Raw genomic sequence first — 16,454 nt, forward strand, 5'->3', positions numbered from 1 at the left:
GTAATAAATTAAGCAATACTTTTTTATGTTGGGGAAGGAAACTGCCCACAGTACCTAGGGTGAACTTCATAAGAGCTTGTTTTGGATCCAAGATATAGTGAGACTCTTCTTTCACATCAACAATTGTGGCAAATTCCTTCACCCGAGTGGTGCTCGGAGCCCCCAGCCTCTCTGCATATAACCAAAACAAATTTGAATCCAAAAGGTAGATGTTCAGGGTCTTGTTGGTTCTGCAGCTCAGGCCTGTGAAGTTTGTGCTACTCACGTCCACTTCAGGAAAGAGATACCTGTTCTCCTCAATGTGAGGAACGGAGCCTGGGGGATCGGCCTCACATTTCTTCTCGAGGGAAGAAAACGCGACGGTCGGGGTTTCAAAGACACCTTGTCCAGAATCAATGAAGCCCGTCACGGCCCTGTTTATGGTCCTGCAACATGCAGTGTAATAGCTGAAGGGGCTGTAGGAACTCAGAAAATTGCTGCATTCTATGCTGCCCGACGCCACATGATAAAAGGTCTGCTCCTTGAGGTAGAAAGAATCCAAAGCTGCCGCCATCTCAAAAAAGCTGCACTGTGGCATGCCGACCGAGCTCGGCCTGACGCCTCCCGCGCTCTGGTTGACACACAGCTCACAGACGTTGTGGGTCCTGGAGACGGAGTGCCACTGGGGCAGCACCACGGTGTTGCAGCAGGGGGATGCCGTGATCAGCGGCGGCTCCGGCAGCTGCGCGGGGGGCTCAGGCGCCAGAGGCCTGAACACCGGGGCATCCACTCGCCGCAGGTGCTGAAGGAGCCGCTCCACCACCTGGTCCCTGTGACAGTTGTTGTACTCCAAGGCCACTTCGGTGATCTGAAACACAGGGCGGAGCTCATGAGAGGCGCAGCGATGGTGGAGGTAGGGAGCCCACAGCCATCGGGCCCAGGCAGCATCCTGGTCCGATTCACCAGGAGCCCGGGCCGGCTCTTCTGCTTACTCCATCAAACAGGAAAGCATTACCCCAAAGCTATGAATGAAGAGGCCTGGATTACCTTTCAGAACATGTCACTCTATTAACAGTGAGCCACCTGTGGGGAGCAGGAAGGGGTCTTAGAGGCAGACGTCTCCATCCACCACACGACGAGAGCCAAACTCCCCCCCTGCAACATACCTCCAGGCTGAGGGGCCACTCTTCCATACGTACGATGTCTTCTTCACCTTTACTAACAGTCTAAAAATGTCCCAAACACCTCATGAGTGGATCACAGTATTTCACGGCATACCTGTTTCCAAATAAATTCACACCTCACAGGAGGCTACAAATTCAACCTGTTCCAAACCATATTTATCCATCCTGTCTTCCCCCATAACCTCCTCCCCACCCTGTGCTGCCCTCTCTGGGAAAACAGCATCACAAAGTGGGAATGGTGATCCCTCGAGCCCCAACTTCCCCTCTGCGTCCGCACGAGCTTCAAGCCCCGCCACCTCTGACTTCAGCTACAAAGCCGGCCCCTTCGTGTCCCCATAGCCACGGCCTCAATTCAGGCCCTCAGTCGTCACAGACCACCACCACGTGTTCTCCCCTGCCTCACTCAGCCTCCACACTATCACTATTAATTTTAAAATTACCACCCTAAGCACAGCACTCTTCTGCCAAATGACATTCGATGGCTCCCTACTACCTGGAAGATAAAACCTAACACAGTCTAGCCTGCATCTGCCTTTCCAGGGTCACCCCACCCTCTTTAGAGTAGGCCTGGCCAGGACCTCCTCCATCCGACAAACCTCAATACTGTCCCCAAGGCCCAATAGCAGGGTGGCTGCTTCAGTAAAGCTAACGCCACCTCCCCCACCTCACCTGGGAGTTCAGCTCTGCCTCTTCAGGGCCCCAAAGCCCTTCCCACAGAGTCTCACAAGTGTCTGCTCAGATGCCCCTCTTCCCCACAAGCTTATGGACCCTCACGGGTAGAAACCCTGTTTGATTTCTCCTGTTCTCCCCAGAGCCAGGCACAGAACAAATGCACAAGAAGATCTGGTGAATGAATGGCATCTCGGGGTAACATACACACTCCCACTTCCTGGGGAGATTAACCACTTTACCCTTAGATCAGTACTAGCCCGGTTAGATTTACATTTCATTCTAAGACTACCTCCAAACAATACCTTTCACTACCCACCCCAGGTTCATAAGAAAAACAAGCAAGTCATTATAATCCAAAGGCATTTGCTCCACCTACTGTCTAAAATAGAATCACGTGCTCATTTGGATCAAATCTTGCCAGTTAGTTAAAAGGTGTTAAGTCACTCGGGATTTTGTTTCATTCAAGTGTGTGTGTGTGTGTGTGTGTGTGTGTGTGTGTGTGTAAAGCCACTTAGTGAGTACTTTTCCAATTTCAAAAAAAACTCCAAATTTTATATACGGTATTTATAGAGAGTGTTAATTCGAGACATATGCATTTGTACAGAAATATAAACTGAATAGTTCTCAGGCATAAGAAAAGATCACTTTAGATGATAAACCAGTGTTTCCTTTTCTCCCCCCACACAAAGCGTCTCAGCCCTCTCTGGAAAAGGCTCTGACAGCACAGCACACTAATAAGGTCAGGCCCATAGGATCCACAGGAGCCCAGCTGCCCTCTGGCCCCATCTGGGCACTGCTCTGGACCCAAACACACAATGGATTACCATTCCCACCTGTGCCCCCGCCCACCCCTCCAAAAACCCCACAAAAATTCAAGTATTTACTGCAATCTTTTACAAGAAGTCCAAGGAGGAGTATACTAAGGACAGCAGGGGTCCTTAAAGGGTCTTCTCTCCTCATCTCTTTTCACAACACTGCTTATAAGCAAAGCAGCCACGTAAAGGATATTTTTAATTGAAGAAAATATTTTGTATAGAGTAATGCTCTTAAAAAAAGAGAGGAATTCTTACTTTTCTCCTATAAATTGAACTAGTTTTTACTTTCACATTCCTTTCACACCCGGGGCAGTTTTGACAATGCAAGTCCAGTTCCATCTTTACATGTGAAACGCCTGAGGTCATACTTAATTTCACATGAACTACTGAGGAAAATCTGGCAAAGAACTTCAACTATTTGTGCTGTAAATGCTTTCTTCCATTTTCTTTAATCAGACAAATGTTTAAGCCAGAACAAGACAACCATGACCTTGCTCGTGAGGCTCACACACTGTGAACGTGTCAGAGCGGCGCTGTGAAAGTGGAATCGAGGCACACGGACTCTTTGCTGGCTGCAGGGAGCACGTCTTCTGAGCAGCACACTGGGTCATCCTATGACCTCTCCAGGACCCTCTGCAGAGACACAGGGGGCCAGCGGCCTGACGCTCAGCTCTCCCGTGGGGGTGCTGGGGGGCGCTGTGTGTGTGTCGGCAGCTGCCGGTCCCAAACCGGGGCTCACAAGGGAGCCGGCATAAAGCCGTCCTCTCGTGTGCCCCCCACCACACTCCCCACTACAGCTGCCTCAAAACCTGCTGCCTGGCAAGCCCCGACGCTACCACCCTCATGGGACGCTGACCTCTCTCCACAACGTAAGCTTCCTCAACTGCCTGCCCAACTGGGCCTCGAGGTGGGCATAGGAAAAAGGCTTAAGGCTTAAACTCTCCTGTGCTTGACGAGCTGATGAGCTTAGAACTCAGCCTGGGAATGTCCAAGTGTGCTGTTCCCCGACCCACCCAACCCAACCCTGACGGCTTCCTTACCCCCTGCTCACACACCCCACTTCCCGTCCCCACCAGCACCCAAGCTCCAGACTTTACTACTTCCCACACTCCTGGAACACTGCTGCCTGGAAAACGCCAAGCATGGGAACACGACTCTGCGGACATCTCTCCTTTGTCGGTGACACTGTGCTGGCCACGCTGAACCCTGGAGTCCTCAAAGTCTCACCCAACGGCCTCTCCTCTTCAGGCTTTCCACCTGGGTCTTCTCCAGGCAGCCCCTCCGGGGGCCACACAACCCGCACCACTTGCTAACACTGAACCCGCAGCAACCTCCCTACCGCCGTGCCTCTGCTCAGGCTGCGCCTTCCCTTACGTTTCCTTCAACCCATCCACATCCTGGCCACCCCAAAAGTCTGTCCCCCATCCCTGCCCTGCCCACAGCCTCAGCTTCCTGGCACAGAGCCCTCTCTCCTCCAGTTCCTCCTGAGCTGGGCCTGGAACTGACCTTCCTCCACCCTGAATTAATTGAAAGCAAGCTCCTCCTGCCCCTACTGGACAAGCCTCTGAGACCACGAGGGTAAGGCTGCGTCTTATCCATCTTTCTCCCCCATGGCTCCCTGACACAGTGCTCCATAAACATTTGCTAAACTGACCTAAAATGAAGAGGGAAATGTACTGCACAGAACACTTTACTTGGCTAATAAAGAAGCCATAATACCGCTGAGATGCCATTTGGTTTTCAACAATCTCAACCATACACTGAGGTTGGGGAATCCACTCACCTTGCAGGGACACTCTGAACTCTGAGGAAAGAGCCACAGGAACAAAGAGATTTAAAAAAGAAGAAGAAGGGGCGCCTGGGTGGCTCAGATGGTTAAGCGTCTGCCTTCGGCTCAGGTCATGATCCCAGGGTCCTGGGATCAAGTCCCGCATCGGGCTCCCTGCTCCGCAGGAGCCTGCTTCTCCCTCTGCCTCTCTCTCTCTCTGTCTCTCATGAATAAATAAATAAAATCTTTAAAAATAAATAAATAAATAAATAATAAAAAAGAAGAAGAAGAAGGCCTGGCCATAGATGGAGGAGTCAGGGGAGAGAAGGGAAACACTGAGCCAGGGAAAAAGGCAAGAAAGCTAGCGTCCTCCCACCAGGGGCCTAAATCCAACCACGATCCCCTGAACAGAGGACCGGCTCCAGTCACAAAATACTACCCAACCCAGGACGCTTACTTGCCCAAATCAGACAAGATAGAATTCTCCACAAAGAAATTTTAAAAGTCAAAGTAAAAATCCCAAACCATAGCTAATGCTGTGGTTAAAAACCCCACCTTTCCTACAAAGAGCCTTATGACTCTTAATAGTAGATGCAGTAAAGGCCTAGTAATTTGGGAGAATGCCTTAGTTCATAAACTATCCGTGTAGTGAAGATTTTCTCAAGAAAATAAGTCTTATTACTTCAAGTCCTCCCTAATCAGAGGAGAAGAAACAAAGCTATTTCATTTCTCTCGTTTCTTCCTCAAAGCCAGAGTAGCATGAGGGGTAACAACTCTCACAATGAGGCTCCAGAGTAGCAAAGTCAGGGGTCCGGCTGGGCAAGAGGCCAGTCTCCCTGCCGCCTCCAGGCAGACCATCAGGCTCACGCAGAGGGGCTCGGAGAGAGGCAGTGTCTGGTTAGCCCGGCCAGTGCTACACTGGCTGTCTGAAATTGGTTTTGGCCAGTTAAGGGATCCTTGAGGGAAGGAAAAAATAAACCCCCCAGTAAATCCAATTTAGCAATCCCAGGTACTCTCTGGTAATTGTTATTACTCTTTCTAAGTGCCTCCAAATGATCCATGTATAAAATCAACTCCCACCCAGAGAGCGTAAGTGCACCAGCCGAAACAGGAAAAGCAGAGGGAGGGGCAGACTCCTGACAGCGTCCGCCTCTAGAAACAGCTCTGCTTATCTTCACAAGAAAGGCTTAGAGAAACAAGGGAGCCCAGTATCACCACTGCCGCTCCCGGCTGCCAGGGGTTGAGGTCGGCCAGGGCTGGCAGTCAGGCCCAACCCCCCGACAATGGCCACCCCCGAGGCCACCCCGCACCCTGCCTGTGCTGCAGTCCAGCCCCTCTACGCCACTCCTGCAGCCGGTCATGGCGGGACGGAGGACTTCTGGTCCCACCCTGGGGAGGCGCAGCTCAGACAGGCCTGTTCTCGCCGACTCCCCCAGACCCGAGCAGCTGTCCGTCAACGTGGCCAGAGAGGCCACGGTGGGTCCTACCCCCGGCACCCACTCTCCTGCCCACTTACGGGAGGAAGGAGTAACGGCGCAGAAATGCAGTGGCAGCTGCTGGCAGGCTCTCGGCTCCTGGCGGAAATCACTGTGAACCAGGAGCGAGACGTCCAAGTTCATGAGGCTTTCCTGCTCCCTAGGAGATACCTTTTAACATTATGACTCTTACCTCATCTATTAAAGGGTGGCTTTCGGCTAAAGGATTAAAAGGTAGAAATACAAGAAGCGCCGGCCCCTTCTTGAGCTCATTGTTCAGCAGGAGGCTCTTGCCGCCGTGCGGCCGCAGCCATCGCAGGAGCGCCTCTCGATTCTCTAAGGCCCACTTATGGATGTTCTCTGCCGTGTAGTTGACGGCCTCCCTGCGAAAGACCTGCGAAGGACAACACAGGGAGGGCTGAAGGCAGGGCAGGCTCAGGAGGCCCCAACCACCCCACCACTGCCCAGCTGCAGACAAGACGACTCAGGGACGTGACCTGCCCCTGCTCCTCCAGACACAGCGTTTCCTCACAAGTGGTTGGAAAGAGCAGAAGCGGCTGCAGAGAGGTGACTTCCAGGTCACAGATGCCTCCTGTCCCCTTCAGCTGACTCGTCTACCACTGAAGAACTCTCCCGATCTGCTGCTGGCAACAATGACCTCTTTCACCCTGGCCAAAGGGAGCTATTACATTTTACTGGGTTCTTATACAAGGATTATTGTAAAAGGATAATGAACACCTACAGGAACGGAAGTTATAAAGTCAAGGATCATTTAGATTTTCACAGTGGTTCCTCAAAACTTGGCTCATAATGGCGGGAAGAGCCTCCTCTCCCCCCCCCCCCCCCGGTTAGGGCAGACCTTTGTATCTGTTCTGGCCCCCTGTACCCCCAGTGACTAGAAGAACACCTGGCACACAGCAGGAACTCAACAAATACTTGAAAGAATCCACAAATGACCCACAACTTGTACAAGCCCACAGATCACACTTATATGTACAGAATGAAGGAAAGAGACACTTAGATTTTTGTGCTTTGTTTCTCTGTAACAACCAAAGTAGGTCAACATAAAATTATGTTTGAAATTCCAAAAATATGCATCACTGGGTTTCAAATGAAACTCCCCAAAAAAGTGCTTTGGAGGGTTCCACAAAATGAGATCTTTTACACGCTCCAAAACAGAGAATTAAATTGCCTCGTGACAAAGATGTCCACTGGTTTTATGTTAAAATACCGGTATCCCAGTAGTAGTTCATTTGATAAAAGGAATTCTGCTAAACCAACCAAATGACCTTAAGAACTACAGACCTGATGCAGTAAGCCCAGTGCATTTGCCAGGGCCATTCCCACGGCCCTAGCTTCTCTGTTTCACGTTCCTTCCTCAGTGCCCTCCCCTCTAAATCCATACATGGTGGTTGTAGAGCATGCTACAAAAGGAGGATGAAGGAAGATGACAGACAGCAAAAGCAGAGGAAGTAAGAAGCAGCTCAGAGGCACAGGAAGAGAGCAGGAAGGCGGCAGAGAAACCAGCAAAGCAGTGACTCTCGAAGTGGGACGGCGGGAGTTTGAAAAAATATACTCAAACATCATGTACACATTTCTATTTGGGAAACACAAAAACACATTTGACTTTTGGAGTCCAAACTACAAGAAATACAGCACAACATCTGGGCTGCTAGGGAGCTGCAGAAGCCAGGGCGACTGGCAACCAAGGGGACACCCCGAGAGGGCCTAACGGTCCCCCCACAGGCATGCAACTTGCACGCTGAGTCAAGGGGAGCCCAGGTTCAACGGGCTGGGTACACAGGTTACACAGATACTGGTCTTCACTCAACCTGTAAGTCACACACACTGTCAGTGAAGTTAGAGACAGAAAATACTTAAGAAAAATAAACTCTCAGTGATGGGACTGAAGAAGCAGCAACAAATAGAGCAGAGGTACAGGACTAAGCAGGATACAGGTCAAAAGCTTAGAAATAGCTGAGTTGGGGTTGGTTCACCAAAAGCAAATGAAGTCAGGGAACAAAGACGACAATGGAAAACCAAGGCTCGCTGGGGTGAGAAGCCATCAACTTCTCACTGTGACTTAACAAGAACTTCAAAATCCATTTCATCACCTAAGGAGAAGAGCATGTCACATGAGTACTCCTGATGAATGGAACAAATGAACAGAGAACATCGCCCAATGGAAGCTTAACCTCTGAGAACATGGGCCCAGAGTAACAATTCTCCAATGCAACAATCCTGCAATTTCATCCAAGGAGGAAAACTAAGGAGGCTGTACCAGAGTCAAAGAATATAAACAGAATTTCTAGATGTTACATTTGAGAGCCCTCTAATGCAGGGGCTGGTAAACAGGGATACGGGCTCTAGCATGGGGTTGTAGAACTCTCAATTTGCATATAAAATCATGTACACTTTCCTAGGGAGAGTGCCCACAGATTTTATCCAATTCTCAAAGAAGTCCATGACCTAAACAAGGTTAAGAACCACTGCGCTAATATAAATGTGATTTCAAAATACTTACAAGTGATGTGTTGAAATGTCTATGTAAATACACACTTCCAGAGTGTACTAAGGATACCAGTTTCGCAAGATGTTTATTTGTGATAACCCCAAATCGTACTGTTCCTAGGTAATCTGAAACAGAAAATTTTCCTTTATTAAAGAAAAAGCCTATGCCTTAAAACAACCGCAAACCCAATGATCAAGTCTTGATGCACAAATCCCCAGCGCAAAGCTCTTTCCGGTCACCTAGCTTAGACAAGAAAGGAGGGGCTGGAGAAACCTCCTCATGAAACAGACCTCTTGCCTCCTCCTGATGACCATCCCTCACGGTCACCTGCGATGATGTGACCTCCTCTCCCGTGACCCCGTGCCCGTCTCTCATTTGCCCCACCGTAGAGCCCAGACACATGTTCTCTCTGGACACTCCCATGGCTGGCTCCTCGCCATTCAGACCTCAGCTCCAACCCCACCTTCTCCAAGAAGCCTTCCCTGACCACCCCACCTCAGTGCAAATACTCCGAGGATGAAGTCTGTAAGGGCAAACTGGGGCTTCCTCTCCACTCAAGCACTCTACCATTACTCTATTTTTTTATAGCATTTATTAATATCTACATAATCTGGTTGATTTATTTTGATTTTCTTTGGTTCAACTTCCTCTTAACTCCTGTGAAATTAGAAACCTTATTTATTGCCATTACCCTGGCACCTGTAGCAGTGCCTAGGCATCTAAGAGATCAATAGATACTGGTTAAATGAATGAATCTAAAATGTACAAAGAACTCACACAAGTAAATAAGAAAAAGAAAGCAGTTAAAAATGGGCAAACCACAGAAAAAAAATGTAAAAGGCTAATAATTACATGAAAATACACTCAACCTCCCTATTTCAGAGGAAAGCAAATTAAAACAAAGTACCCCTCTTTAAACTCAAACTGCCCCAAATCTGAGACACAGGAAATACCAAGTATTGATGACCACTAGAGAAAGGCCACTCTGATATGATGCTGGTGGGACACGGAAAGTGGCAGCCACTGGGAGAACAAGGGGGTGTGCTGCTCACAATGAGATGTGGGCAGAAGCTGCAGCCCCGCGCCCCACTGCTGATCCACACCTGGGCGCTCAGAGCCACACGTAAGGACTATCACCAAGAAATACTCTGGTAGAGGTTCCAAACAATGGAGTGGGGCTATCTATACGACATGAACATTTTTCTTGACACATGAGTGAAAAAGCAAGCTGAATAAAGGTAAAGTATACCTTTTTATCGGTTAAAAAAAAAAAAAAACACAGGGGCGCCTGGGTGGCTCAGTTGGTTAAGCAACTGCCTTCGGCTCAGGTCATGATCCTGGAGTCCCGGGATCGAGTCCCGCATCGGGCTCCCTGCTCAGAGGGGAGTCTGCTTCTCCCTCTGACCCTCTTTCCTCTCGTGCTCTCTGTCTCTCATTCTCTCTCTCTCAAATAAATAAAATCTTTAAAAAAATTAAAAAAAAAAAACACAAAACCTCACACCTTCTAAAACCACATAATTTTTTTCCTACAGGAATGTATGTTTTAAAAAAGTATAAAGACTCTGAAAGGATAATAAAAATAGTTTTGTGTGGGGGTAGAGATCAGAGGGGACCTTATCCTTATGTGTAAGCTCTCTTTTCTTTCCCTCAAGTAGATGTAGTATTTGTGTGGCTAAAAATTGACTAAAATATCTAGTATTAAAGGAGAGTGGATAAGATGGTGTAGGAAAAGGTACCCTCTTTCCTAGCCCCCTTCTGCTTTATTGGATGTTAACTAAGATACCAGTTAACTTTAAATGTAACCAAGTTCTATCTAAGTAGCCAAAATGTAAAAATATGAAGGTACTAAAACACACCTGGTTTCCAGCTTCACCCCCCACCACCAGTCCCACTCTGCAGCAGGGGTGTCACCTTGCTCTTGGAGGAGTTGCCAAGCGGGAGAAAGTGGGTGTGGCAATCCCTGAGACCACCTTTCATACAAATCTGATGAGTTTAAAATGGCACAAAACCAAAGAAACAGGAAGGGTAAATCAGAAACGACAGAGACTGGGTACGTGTGGGGGGCGGGGGACAAGGATGGGCAAGGAGAGGAAATGGGGTAGGGAGAACAGGGGTGAGTCAGCCTGACCCTCCTCCTCTGGGGACAGCTTTTCCTATCAGGACTCTCAGAGCCTAGGCGATATTTCACACCCTTCACATACCCACAAACAAAAGTCATTAAACCAACCAAGATGTAGGGGAGCCCAATGTGGAACACAAGCACTAACAAATAACTATCACGCCACCATGGAGGGGTGGAAGGGTAGGGAGAAAGAACTGAGTAACTGCAACAGTATCTTAGACTGAGTACCATAAAACTAAGGACAATGAGAGCCAGGCTTCTCAGGGTGGGTGGAAAAAGTTACACATTAATAGAGGAAAGCTACACTCTGGTGTTAGATTGGAATCAGAGGGCATTAGTATAAACTTACGGCTTTTCACACACACACACACACACACACAGAACTACAGATGTACGCACACGCGTGGGTGTAAATACATACATGTCCTTGCTCTACCCGCTGAAAGGGCCTACAAGTCATGACACCCGATACCAAAGAGTATACTCAGCACCCCAGTCTTGGTTTCTAATTGCCTTTCTTCCATAAAAGAAACCAGGGCTCCCTGGAGAAGAGGCTGATTCCAGAGCTGGGGCAAGGGAAGCACAAAAGGAGACGGAAACAACTTGTGTCACAATAAAAGACAGAGCACGTTCAAAGGACACAGGAGCCGAACCAAGACACTCCTAAAGGCGAAAGCTGGAGCTCTTTGAGCAAGAAGATCAACAATGACCAGTGTTCCTGAAAAGGGTCAAGGTCACACAAGACATGGGAAGACTAAGGAGTTGTCATCAGTTGGAAGAGACTAAGGAGAAAAAAGAACTAAATGTGATGTGGGATCCCATATTGGATCCTGGAACAGAAAAGAAACATTTCATGAAGACCCTGGCAGAATTTAAGTAAGGCCAGTTAATGATACTGTACCGATGGTAATTTCTTAGTTTTGACCAAAGCACCGTCACAAATGGTTGGTTATATAACATCTTAACACTGGGGGAAGCGAGGTGAAGGAAGAAAACAGAGGAACTCCCAGTCCTGTTTCTGCAACTTTTCTACAAGTATAAAATTAGCTCAAAATCTGAATTTTTTAAAAAAAATGGCATAACATGTAAGTTCAGATGCCAAAGCTGTCAGAAGAAACAGCAGGACGTGAGAGAGGGTTAGAAGGCACCGCTCTCCAGAAGAAGGCTGAATCTTGGTGGACAGCCACGGCTGAAAAGAGTAAAGAGGAGAAGGAAAAGCAGCCACTAAGGAAATGCACTTGACAGTCGGCCAGTGTCACCAACATGACTTATCGGAGCAGAGGAATAAAAAGTGACAGGCTGGGCGCCTGGGTGGCTCAGTTGGTTAAGCGTCTGCCTTCGGCTCAGGTCATGATCCCAGGGTCCTGGGATCGAGTCCCACATCAGGCTTCCCCCTCAGTGCAGAAGCTGCTTCTCCCTCTGCCTCTCTCTCTCTCTTATGAATAAATAAATAAAATCTTTAAAAAAAAAAGGGGGGGGGACAGGCTGATCCAAAAGTTGAAAGGTCCTGTTCAAAAAACCTGTATAACTGCATTAAGAATGGACAGCCTGCCTGCACACAGCAGATTCAAACATGCCCAAACATATCACAATTTTAAAACTTTACTTTTCACATACAGAGATATCTACGAAATTCACACATCTACTTTAAGTTCCTGCATATAGCGGAAACCTTGCTAGAAGAGGCTGCTTAAATTTGTGCTGTCACGTGTACAAGGAGTACTTGAATTAGCAGAGGAAGTTTATAGTGTTAAGAAAGACAAAAAAATGACACTTCTCACCTCCACATCCAGAACATTCTCTGTTAAGCAAGGGCTCCAAGGCTTTCTACAGTAGGAGTCTCTGTCATTTCTAAAATGAGTAATTTTGTCCTAAAGGCGGTGAAGCTTCAATATTTTAATTAAGGACTCCGAATTCGTTGAATTAAAAATAAATTTGGGGGCCCCTGGGTGGCTCAGTCGTTAAGCATCTGCCTTCGGCTCAGGTCATGATCCCAGGGTCCTGGGATCGAGGCCCACATCAGGCTCCCTGCTCGGCGGGAAGCCTGCTTCTCCCTCTCCCACTCTCCCTGCTTGTGTTCCCTCTCTCGCTGTCTCTCTCTGTTAAAAAATAAATAAAATCTTTAATAAATAAATAAATAAATAAATAAATAAATAAATAAATAAATAAATAAATTTGAGGGGGCGCCTGGGTGGCTCAGTCGTTGAGCGTCTGCCTTCGGCTGGGGTCATGATCCCAGGGTCCTGGGATTGAGCCCCACATCCGGCTCCCTGCTCTGCAGGAAGCCTGCTTCTCCCTCTCCCACTCCCCCTGCTTGTGTTCCCTCTCTCTCTCTGTCAAACAAATAAATAAAAATCTTTAAAAAAAATAAAAAATAAAAAAAAATTTGAAATAATGCTTCCCCCTCCCCCACCAAAATAAGGTCCAACAATGACATACACGATCCTGTTCAATTAATTTATTTTTAAATCTCAATAAACTCTTCTTAGCCAGATAAACTGGCCAGTTTCAAGTCTATTAATCATCTAGTGAAAGATGTCACAAACACCACTTGCAACATGTACCAAGACCAGGAAAGAACATCGGGGTAAAAGCAGTAGTTAAAACCAGTTTCTGTAGGTGGTCAGTCAGGCAACTAAGGAGGTCGAGTTGACCACAGCACGAAGACTGGCTTATTGGCCGCTTGCTACAAAAGGTGCTGAGTCCCTGGCTCTGGGTCCCTCAGATACAAGGCAGCCCACCACAAACACAGCCACCATCTAGGCCCATGGCACCACGTCACTGTTTGTGTGCTCTGAGTAATAAATGATCTTGATTGATCCATTAATCTTGTCTACTTTCAGGGGCGCCTGGGTGGCTCAGACGATTAAGCGTCTGCCTTCGGCTCAGGTCATGATCCCAGGGTCCTGGGATCGAGCCCCGCATCAGGCTACTCGTTCAGCAGGGAGTCTGCTTCTCCCTCTCCCTCTGCCTCTCCCCCTGCTCATGCTCTCTATCTCTCTGTCTTAAATTAATAAAATCTTAAAAAAAAAAAAATCTTGTCTACTTTCAGTACTTACACAGGTTTACCCCTTTACCCCAATCTTTGAGGTTGGCGTTGTTCTCTGCCACTAATGGAAAGCTCCACCCCTGCTTCCCACACTCCCCCTGGGCATATAGCTTCTGTCGACCTTCCCGTGCCTTCCAAACACCACTGTCACCATTTACCTCGTGGCAACCACCAAAGACGCATCCAGGATGGAAGAATCTGAAATTCCATCTGGTTTCTACTCAGATGCATCTGGCTCATTGCGATCTTTCTGGTTTACATCAAGACTTTTGTTTTGGGGCTTCTGCATAACATTTTAATACCAGACTATTTTATTTTGCTTAAAACCACGTGCCTGAAATTCAATTTTTAATATGAAAACTTCGGTTTAGTATTGGGGTAAAGCGCACACATACTGAGGGAAAATCTACTACCTCAAGGAGGCAAAATGTTAAAATTCTCAAACAGTCCAGAAAGAGTAACAATAGTTTCCTTTACTAGGAAAGAGAACAGATTTTCAACTGTTTTAAAATTATTAATAGGGGCACCTGAGTGGCTGAGACAGCTGAGTGTCTAACTTTTGATTTCGGTTCAGGTCATGAGATCGAGCCCCGAGCAGGCTCTGCACTCAGCATGGGGTCTGCTTAAGAATCTCTCCCTGGGGCGCCTGGGTGGCTCAGTTGGTTGGGCATCAGCCTTCGGCTCAGGTCATGATCCCAGAGTCCTGGGATTGAGCCCCACATCGGGCTCCCTGCTTAGCAGGGAGCCCGTTTCTCCCTCTCCACCCCACCCCCTGCTCCTGCTCTCTCACTATCTCTGTCTCAAATAAATAAAACCTTTAAAAAAAAAAAACTCTCTCCCTTTCCCCCTGCCCCTCCCCCACTCGCACACTTGTGCACACGCTCTCTTGAGCTCTCTCAAAAAAAACAGTAATAATAATAAATTTGCCTGAAGCAAAGTTACACAACTCACACTCACCAACTAACAGATAACCAGGGACACAAATCTGAAATACTAACTCAGGGATGTGCTTGCAGGAGACTCAGTAGCTCAAGAAAAAAACTGCTTTACCCTTGGACACTTGGATAATGAGGCCTATGTCCAGAGCTGCACGGTCCTATATGTTAGCCACTAGGAACATATGGCTAATGCGCACTTTAAATGTGAGTGAAGGGGGTGCCTGGGTGGCTCAGTCCTTAAGCATCTGCCCTCAGCTCAGGTCATGATCCCAGGGTCCTGGGATTGAGCCCCTCATGGGGCTCCCTGCTTGGCAGGGGAGTCTGCTTCTCCCTCTGCCCCCCCAATAAATAAATAAATAAAATCTTAAAATAAATAAATGTGAGTGAGGGACTAGATTTTTAACTTTATTTCATTTTAACTGATTTAATTTTAAATTAAATTGACCGACTCAACTCAGTCATTGGAAAACTTTTAAGTATGTTTAAACAACTTGAGTATGTAAACCTCTTTTTCCCACCGTAATTTTTATGTAATCTAAATACAGATTAAGTATTTCCAATGAAATTTCAGCATCTGAATTAAAATGTGCTGTTAAGTGTAAAAGTATAAAAAACTAGTGTAAAAGTTTAAAAGACTTGGTTCAAAAAATATACATATATAATATTTCAACAATTTTTATACTGATTGTATGTTAAAATGGTAATGATTTGGATACAGTGGGTTAAATGTATTATTTTATATACATAAGTTATTTTTACCAATTTCTTCTTAACTTTTAATGTAGCCAACCAGAAAATTTTACAATACCTATGTGGTTCATGTTATATTTCTACTGGACTATGCCTATGCCAGGGTGGTAATTGTGAAAAAGCAAGATTCATGTAAACTCAGGAAGAAACTTAGGCTGACATAAATCCAACAGCCAGTAAGTCTTAATAATGGTCAATGATCTGGGAAGGACACCTAAGAGAATATTTCTTGCATTTTTTTTTTCCACAAGAACCCCTCCAACAGCAGAGAATGATTATTTTTATTTTTAAAAGTGTGACCTTATCTCTCCTTCAGAAAGGAAAAGGTGGGTCGCTAGACCTTGTATAAACTGCTGAGCCTCTGAAGTTAATTCTCTCTCAGAGGCCTAGAGCTAACAGCACTTGGTGCACTGCAAAGTAAGGCACCCAAGGATCTACTCAAAGAATGAAGAGAGATGCTGGAGCTGAGCAGTGAGGAAATTTTTATATCAGGACTGGCCATGTGCTATCCAGCAGACATCTGTGTGAGCTAATCTCTTAGGGATTGTGGAACAAAATGGAATATCAGGTCAAGTAAAATACTCATGAGGAGAACGGCTAATAAATAAAGCATGATACTTCAAAACTAAATACCACTGGATTAAGTCATGTGGCTTTTCATCAGCATGGCTAAGAAGTCACTGACTCTCTGGGAAAATTTCTTTCACTTCTTTACTCTGGGAAGTAGTGACATTTCCAACAAGCAAACCTGCATCATGGTACCTTCCACCCTGGAAACCAGCCTCATTTTACTCTATACTCTGCTATTTTTATGAACTGCTTTCCCACTCTTCTTTCCAAGGTTTTATACAAGGCAGGAAAAGGGAAACAATAGGAATACATAAAAAGGGTAACACCCCCCCATGTTACTTAGCATTTATATAGTGATTTATATTTATTCTGTGGATGACTTCCCACATTTCCAATAATACATCCATCCAAATGAAAAAAAACCTTTAAAGAAATGTAATAGACTACAGAAATGTTTGTTTCCAACATACAAACTATAGCAATTACTTGCATTTTGTCACTAGAAATTTGACTCTGAGCCTTTGTGTATTTTCAAAATTCTTAATATAAAGCACAAAACAATTATCCAGAAAATTCTCTGGCATTTGGGCACCACAGAGACATGCACATTCTGGTGCCTG

General features: G+C 46.6%; 1 protein-coding gene across 5 annotated transcripts in view; it reads right to left on the reverse strand.

The window, feature by feature from the left end:
- Positions 1 to 16,454, reverse strand: part of TXNDC11 (thioredoxin domain containing 11) — a 59,314-nt gene that overhangs the window by 11,581 nt on the left and 31,279 nt on the right. For all 5 annotated transcript variants that reach the window (XM_027613378.2, XM_027613377.2, XM_027613376.2 and 2 more), the window contains 3 exons: positions 8,418 to 8,530; positions 6,087 to 6,287; positions 55 to 847 (listed from right to left, as the gene is read on the reverse strand). In XM_027613378.2, the coding sequence (XP_027469179.1) occupies positions 55 to 847; positions 6,087 to 6,287; positions 8,418 to 8,530 (1,107 nt within the window). The remainder of the gene's footprint in view (positions 1 to 54; positions 848 to 6,086; positions 6,288 to 8,417; positions 8,531 to 16,454) is intronic.

The sequence above is a fragment of the Zalophus californianus genome, chromosome 10 (genome assembly GCF_009762305.2).
Source record: "Zalophus californianus isolate mZalCal1 chromosome 10, mZalCal1.pri.v2, whole genome shotgun sequence".
Classification (NCBI taxonomy): domain Eukaryota; kingdom Metazoa; phylum Chordata; class Mammalia; order Carnivora; family Otariidae; genus Zalophus; species Zalophus californianus.